The 8,541-nt window shown below is 41.7% G+C and overlaps 1 protein-coding gene across 1 annotated transcript; it reads left to right on the plus strand.

The window, feature by feature from the left end:
* The first annotated feature begins 1,757 nt into the window (after positions 1 to 1,757).
* Positions 1,758 to 6,658, plus strand: loxl5b (lysyl oxidase-like 5b). Its single transcript, XM_053438832.1, has 7 exons — positions 1,758 to 2,748; positions 3,511 to 3,619; positions 4,045 to 4,182; positions 4,335 to 4,491; positions 5,297 to 5,392; positions 5,530 to 5,645; positions 5,960 to 6,658. The coding sequence occupies exons 1-7, from the start codon at positions 1,881 to 1,883 to the stop codon at positions 5,964 to 5,966; spliced, it is 1,491 nt and encodes a 496-aa protein (XP_053294807.1). The 5' UTR covers positions 1,758 to 1,880; the 3' UTR covers positions 5,967 to 6,658.
* Positions 6,659 to 8,541: the final 1,883 nt, after the last annotated feature.

An 8,541-nucleotide genomic window follows, 5' to 3' on the forward strand; every position in this document is an offset into this window, starting at 1 on the left:
CCTATTTGGCAGAGGAAACACTCCCCGTGATCCTGCATGTGAGAGGTGACAATCACAGAGCTCTGCTGGAGTCCTCTGTCGACCAGAGGGTGTAGATTCTCCTCTGTGCGTGTGACCCCATACCATGCAGCCTCACACGTCCCTGTACCTGAGTCATGCCAATAATCTTTAATCTTTAAAGTAATGTTTGTACTTGAGCTGCTCAGGATAATACACAACATGCTGCACAAACTCTCAATCTGAACTCTCTGAAGTCACCATACTGAAGAACCCTCCTGTTGTGTACTTATATGTTTTTTAACTTTTGATTTCTTTGTTTTTAACTTGTACTGTTCTATCAATTGTCATCTTCCTCATTTCAAATGCTTCAATGTATTATATAAAGCACATTACATGCCAATGTGCTGTAAAACGTGCTATTACCATGTTCTGCTCCACATGTATTAGAATACACACATTTTCTGTTTGGCAGCTGTAACTTCGAGTTACTTTGCAGAAACTATAACAGAGTATAAAATATGATGCATCATTATCCTAACAGGGTAAGAATATGTTTTTTGTAAAAAAAGAAACATAGAAACAAAGAAATATAGAAAATACAATTCTTAAGGGGCCAGTGATTAAAAGTACCATCTGCAGTCACCTGTTCACTCTTTGTTTTATTCTGTTCTCACTGTGTCGACGTTGCTTTTTGCACGTAGTGAATTGACCTTTGAACCTGAACAGCCCCATCTGTATAACTTTATGAGGTCGCCTGTTAATGGTCAATGAATAATAAGTGACTGGATTCTGTGAACAGACATGACAGTACATTCTGTGTATTTCCAGGAAGGACAAATATTAATATCTATATTGATGTAAAAAAAATCGCAGTTAGAGACGAAAAATGTTATCACAAAAAGATTAAGTTCAAGAAGAATTGAAGGTCAAACAAACTTTCATTTGAAACATTCGTGTTTTAAAATGACATTGGAGTTTGTTTGCATTGTTCAATTTGGGCCCAAACATAGACAGAAATAATAAAAACATTGTTGGACTGTGTGACCGTAAAACAAGATGTGATCACAACCGAGTCAGTGAAGCCTTAAACTACAGGATCTCTGTGAATGGACTCATGGGATCTGTAGGACTGACGATGAACTCTCCACCGAGGGAGGGTAATATGTAGATGCAGCCTGCCACCGTGTGGTGGATATGTAGTCCTGCTTGGGACCGTGGAGCAGAGTAGAATTGTTAAAACGCATCTTCAGATACTTCTTGTGTTTTTCGATATTGATAAACTGAACATTTCAGACCATTTAATGATACGAAGTCAAACCAAATACTAATAATCCAATTTTATAAAGTCAGTCTTATACATCAAAGACTCAAATAATCTGTTTCTCTGCAGATTCTAATTTAGAAGACGACCGATGTGAAAGCGAAGTTAAAAACCTTATTCAACAGAAAGCTTTTTCTTTGTTTCTGCAGTGGAGAAGTTCTGCTCCTTGAAGACCAGCAGGTTGACTGGTAACATTCAGATGACTGCAGCTCACACCCGTGCGTAAAGTTTACTCAGCAAACTCCCTTGTGTAAGGCTTGTGTAACGGGACCAAACCCGGGCAGGGATGGGTTAAGTCTTCCTGACAGAAACTTCGACTTTGCATCAGTAACTGGGCTGAATTAGATAAATGAGTTTTGGGGGAAAGACTCGAGCCCTCCTCTCCTCTCGTCTCCTCTCCTGAGAACTGATATGTTGTTCTGCGTAAAAGGAGCTGAGAGCGCACTCCTGCTTCCCATCCACCTTCCAACAAGAAACATCCGTGCGTGCACTACATGTCATTAATTTATTTCCCATTAACTTATTGAAGGGACATCACTTTCACTTAGTTTTTACTGCCATGGCGAGATCACTTTTACTTTTATACGTTTTCCAAGGACTACTTCCCCTCATCTGCGGGCAGCTGCGCGCGGCTGGGCCCTGGCGGCACCGGGTTCAGTGGCAGAACAACGGACAGGTTTACAGTTTGATGAGCACTGGGTCAGAGTACCAGGCTCCGGTTCGCTCCAGAAGCCAGTCGAGGGTTTATGTGAGCGGCAGGAGGGACGGCACCAGGAGCCAGATGTCCGGAGCGCACAGAGGAACGATGCTTGTAAGAACAGGGCAGGGTGAGTCCAGAGTGATCAGGACAGATCCAGGTGTAGAAGCAGGGTCATATACATCAGGGCGCGATGGTAGACCGTTCGTGCCGGTTAATGCTCATGCGTCAGGGGCCAGACAGCAGCCGGAGCGCCCTCAAAGAACAGGAGCTGCAGGTTATCCAGTTGCACGACGTCTTGTCCCTGAACACATCAACAGCATCAACGCTTCTGCACCGGCGTCTTCAGCTTATTTCCCCGGCAGAAGAGGAGGTGTGAGGGTGGACTCTCCTGCGGTGCGCACCGCTGGAGGAGAACCGGGACCCGGTGCGCCACAGTTACGCGCGGTGCCACAGGCTGTTCCTGTCCTCCGGCAGACAGGTCAATCCATCTCAGCATATCCCACAACTGTGGAGAGAGAATCTGAAGGTGCCGCTCCGGCCCCTGCACCCTCAGAGGATGCTTCCAGCGAGGCGACCACAAACAGAGACGACATGGTTAACGACGATCCTCGAAACCCGTTTAAAAACCACAGGAATTCAGTTTTCTACAACTTGTATCCCAGCAGAGAGAGGGCAGGGGCGCAGCGTCCACCCGACTCGGGATATGGAACAAGATATTTCCATAATGGTAAGAGTCACATTTTTGAGTTTATCCTTAGCAATGGATTCAACTCCTAGACCAACATGGTCTTCCAGAGGGCAGTTGTGGGATGAAACAAAGTACATTAACTTTATTACTGCATTTTTCATTTATAAGTACTGTATATAAGTGAATTCATCTTCAGGCTTTTGCTCCAATTATATAAATATTTGTATATCCTTCTACCCTACATTTTTACAATGCATTGTGTGAAATTTTACTGTAGTATTTTAGATGTTTTTGTAAATATTCAGTAACAAACAGCAGTAGCATTCACTGGTGGTGATGAGGTAGTCATTCCGGGATAGACTACACTTGGGAAGTACTTTTATTTTTAATATAAGTATATATTTATATAAGTACCAACTGTTACTAGAGTAGAAAAGTTAAATTGGTACCGTTACTTACCTGTGCACATTTTTTACTATTTATTTGTACTTTTACTTGAATAAAATGTTTGAGTCCTTCCTCCACCAGAGTGGGCATCAGTCAGGATAAAACCCACTTACTCTAAATGTTTCATCTCTTGCACTTGTCTCACTCACTGAGAGAAAAAAGATTCATGTCAAGTCGGGAACAATCCTGTTGGTACAGTCGATCCCAGAATGACACATCAGGAATGTAAAAGTGATGAATTAAGCCAACAAAACACAAACAGCTGCTTGAATTTACCGGTTTATTCTCAGTGTGAGCAGAGAGTGTGTCAACATCCAGATCTCAAACTTGGATTGTCCCTTTAATTTCCTGCAGGACTCCCCGACCTTGTGCCGGACCCGTATGCCATCCAAGCAGGTGCTTACATCCAGCGCATGCAGATGTACGCGCTCCGCTGTGCAGCTGAGGAGAACTGTCTGGCCAGGTAATCTGTGGTGCCAGGAGTGATTCACCTCTTCAGCACGCTCACAACAGCACGTAGACACTGAGGCAGACACACACACTCACACACACAGACGTTACACACACAGACGTGTATTTCATTTGTTTTTACTGCTTGGCGAAGATACATTTTACATGATTGAGGAGAATTCTTCGGTGGTTTTGAATATCTTTGAATTATCTCACCGTCCTTGAGGATAAATGTTAAGTTGATAGAGTTACAAAAACTGTTTGACCTTGTTGTGGAGCAGTGATTCTCCAACATCTTGTCCTGCCAAGACATAAATGTTCTGGATTGGTTTTCCCCAAAGCATTAAGTGCAATGGAACAACTGGTTCCCTGGGAGCTCGGCCAGTAGCACTTTCCAACGCAGCTTATACGTCCATTTCCTCCTGTGATCCATCCAAGGTCAGCTTATGGACCCGGCGTGCGAGACATCGACTTCAGAGTCCTCCTGAGGTTCCCCCAGAAAGTGAAGAATCAAGGCACCTCTGACTTCCTGCCCGTCAAGCCGAGATACCAGTGGGACTGGCACAGCTGTCACCAGTGAGTCTACACAGCCGCCCATGAAGGGAAATGACCCAGATGTTGTGATTAACACGGCTCTGCTTTCATCTGATAACAGAGAAACACCACACCCTCAAAATTCAGTCAAAGTTTGGTCTCAAAGAAAGTTCTCATCCACCCTATGTCCTCAGGCACTACCACAGCATGGACGCCTTCAGTAACTACGACCTGTTGGACGCCATCACTGGACATAAAGTGGCCGAGGGACACAAGGCCAGTTTCTGCCTCGAGGACACCGGCTGTGAACCTGGATTCAGGCGGCGCTACGCCTGCACATCCCACACACAGGTAAAGGTAGCAGATAGATAGATGGATGGATGGATAGATAGATAGATAGATAGATAGATAGATAGATAGATAGATAGATAGATAGATAGATAGATAGATAGATAGAGAGAGAGATAGATAGATAGATAGATAGATAGATAGATAGATAGATAGAGAGATAAATAGATAGATAGATATATAGATAGATAGATAGATTGATTGATTGATTGATTGATTGATAGATAGAGAGAGAGAGAGAGAGATAGATAGATAGATAGATAGATAGATAGATAGATAGATAGATAGATAGATAGATAGATAGATAGATAGATAGATAGATAGATAGATAGATAGCAGAAGCATACTTTTTTATTTCCCAGAGTAGCTGTGAAAACTTTCAGTACAAAGGTTAATTTGATGGTAAATTTGACACTCATGGGGGAAATGGATCAAAATAAAGTATTTTATCTAACTTTATTTTATCACATTAAAACAGTGAAGATATTTAATTGGACCAATCAGAGGCTCCAGAGTTTGTTAGTTTTTTCTAGAAATGTTCCAGCTCCACGTCTGAGACCAGTTTTTCTAACCAAAAACAGATTTATCCCCAAAACCATCCTGAAGACATTTGGAATATTTATTATATCTGTTGTCTGGGTCTGGGCTCTGTGATTCTGGCTTTCCGCTCTTCAGTCCCGGTGTCTTGTAACAGCTTCACGTCCAAGAACTGTTTGTATAACTTGTTCTGAAATCGGCCTCATTTGCAGCACTTGCAGGAAAACAGTCGTCAAACCACACTCAGGGTTTTGGATGTTGTTATTTTCAGGGCCTGAGCCCAGGATGTCACGACGTCTACGCCGCCAACATCGACTGTCAGTGGATCGACATCACTGATGTTCCTCCAGGAAACTATATCCTGAAGGTAAGCAACGTGTCAGCTCGACTTTATATCAACTCCTCAACTGCAGAACATCTCTCAGATTTTGATTTCTCAGCATGGAGATTTATTTTACTGACCTCCCTGCAGAGCAAACTCTTATTCCAGATTTCTTTTCCCAGGTTACTGTCAATCCCAATTTCCACGTCCTGGAGTCGGACTTCACCAACAACGTAGTGAGATGTGATATCACGTACACAGGAATTTATGTTCAGACGCGGAACTGCCGAGTAGCAAGGTACTGTAGAGAGATTATATGTGATTTATTCTTTATTTTAAACAGTTTAAACACTTATTAGGACTATCTCATAATTTACCATTATCCAATGACAACCTTGTATTTAATAGTTCATCAAATTGTCCTAATTATGAAGCCGAATAAACGTTTAAATCCTGTTAAATTATCTGATAAATTCATTGTTAAACAGCTGAAAATATGGTTCTATATTTTAGTTTGAATAAAACAGTGAATGTATAGAAGTTGTAAACAGTCTTATTGCAGGTGTAAGATCTTATGTCATTGCTCACATTTCTTTCTCTCTCTCTTTCCAGGGGTTGAAATCTTCATCAGCATCAACACTCTGATTAAGTTAACAAGTGTAAAAGCCAAAGAGTTAAATAAATAAACTGTTTACAACAATTTTGTACATGAAACAAGTGAGATCATCAGAAATAAGTATTTCTACTTACATGGCTTGATTCATGACATATTTCTTTCGGGCTTAACAAAGACGAGTACTGTGTTTGTATAGGTTCGGTACTTGAATGCATGTTTAATTTCTTATTTGGTGCTTTTTGTCGGTCTGTGTCTTATTTTTCTGCTTCATGTTATTTTTACACGTATGACATTTGTTTTATATGAAGGATGAATATTCTATATTTTTGTTAATGACAAAAAATCTCATGAAAAGACCAAAAGCCAACGATACATTCATTCAAAGTAAATCTTTAAAAATAAGTCACAAATATAATTTACATTTTTAAAGAAATTATTTTCTAAAAACAGTTGGATCCTGTAATCAATGTTAATCGTTTATTTGATCTTTATAAGAAATAGAATATCACCTTTATCCACCTGATCATCATGAATATCTCTAATAGCAGTTGTAGTTTGTCGGTGGTGTATGTTTATGTAAATGTTTGCTTGTGTATATCTAAGTGAATGGAAGATGTTGATAACTGAAATGTTAAACTGTTGATATTGCTTGAACATTTTTATCTTATTCTGTTAAATTTTATGCAATAAAGATGTTTAGGAGTGAGATGGCTTCCCTGTTATTTTCTAAATAATAACCACATGCATCACTTTATTTTGAAAGGACAATTAAAGAACACATACTTCACATAGGTTTTGAATGTGGCCTGTTCCTCTAGTCTCTCTGCAGGGGGATCTGTGTCTGTCTGTGAATGGAGCTTCCCTCTGAGCGCTGCGTGCCGATGGTGGCCTCAGAGACAAACAGGCCCGCAGACAGACACTGGCGGCATGTTTGCTGACAGGCCTCTGTGAAGACACAGCCGGCAGGATCTCCTACAGCCGCGCCACATCCACTAAAACACAGCCCGAGCACGATGAATGGAGGCCTCTTCTCACCCTTTCCTCCTCGGCACACGTAAAAAAGCAGCGTCTCTCGACTGCCGGCCCAGAATTCACCACATCGTCTATCTCCAAAGACAAATGTGTTGTGCGGGAGGCACTAGACTGTTTCAAACAGTTAAAGAAACGGCAGGAAAAAAGCCCAAATCGAGAGTAGCGACTCATTCAAAGATGTTTTCTTTCACCTTAAACGAATCGCTCAATCCCAAAAAGGTTTAAACATTGTGAGGCCATTTCGAATCCAACTGGAAAACACGCAGCCTCTGGACAATGTATGAGCTGTTAAATGCACAGATGTGAGCTATTTACAACAAAGCAGCGCCGAGTCTCAGCTTAAGAAAGCGAGGGAACCAGGGATATTAAGCCCAAATGAAATGGTTTACGTTGGAAGTTGCCAAGGCGCTTCCCTGCCAGAGGAGATTGTCTGTGTTATTGAGAGTCTGGAAAATCCCCCCCAACTCCTATTTAGTCGACTCCTTTCCTGTGTGTCTAGGAGTTTTCAGGACAATATTTACAGACAGTGGTTGTTAGAGCAAAGGATCTGTGAGGGTAGAACTTCTCTGGGTCCAACAAGGGGTAAACTCTTCAGTTTACTATGTTCACCATCTGAGTTCAGCCGTGTTAACCCTTCAACATTTGTAACGACTAAGGCTCATGTGTAGTTTTGCAGGTATTTGGTCAAACTGTGGATCAGAAGTATTACAAATTAAAAGGCATTACTTCCACACGTAGCCTCTTTATCCAGGGCAAATTTGGATCATTCACACAACTCTCTGAGAAGTTCGACCTTCCAAAATCACATTTTTTTAGATATCTCCAGGTAAGACATTTTGTGCAGAAAAACATTACTTCATTTCCAAATTTACCAGCAGATAACACAACTGACAATCTTCTCACATTTTCTCCACACCGTAAAGGCTTAATTTCAGTCCTTTACAACCAAATTGGCAACATCTCCCCCCAGTCACTGCAAGAAACTAGAACACTTTGGGAAGAAGACCTAGGGGTGGTACTGAGAGAAGATCAGTGGCAGGCTGCGCTAAACTTAGTTCACACATCATCCCCCTGCGCTAGACACAGCTTAATTCAACTCAAGATCATCCTGAGAGTTCACTGGACCAGGGCTAAACTTGCCAAGATTTTCCCTGATGTTGACCCCTCTTGCCCCCGCTGTAAAAGTCAACCAGCTGATTACTTGCATATGTTCTGGTCTTGCCCTCTTCTCAGAAAATTTTGGGCAGATATCTTTCAGGCTTACTCAACAATTTTTGGTGTGGTCATCCCTCCAAACCCATTATGTGCCATTTTTGGCTTTACTGTTGAAACACGTCCTCTTAAGGGTAGGGCCCACGTTGTCATAGCTTTCACCTCTCTGCTTGCCAGACGTCTTATATTACTCTTATGGAAAGAACAAAAACCTCCCACATTCAGTAGATGGATTAGAGACACCATGTCCTTCCTAAAACTTGAGAAAATAAGATACACTCTGAAAGGCTCCACACAGAACTTTGAAAGAACCTGGACCCCATTCCTGTCTTAT

Source organism: Pleuronectes platessa, chromosome 13 (genome assembly GCF_947347685.1).
Source record: "Pleuronectes platessa chromosome 13, fPlePla1.1, whole genome shotgun sequence".
In the NCBI taxonomy this organism is placed as follows: domain Eukaryota; kingdom Metazoa; phylum Chordata; class Actinopteri; order Pleuronectiformes; family Pleuronectidae; genus Pleuronectes; species Pleuronectes platessa.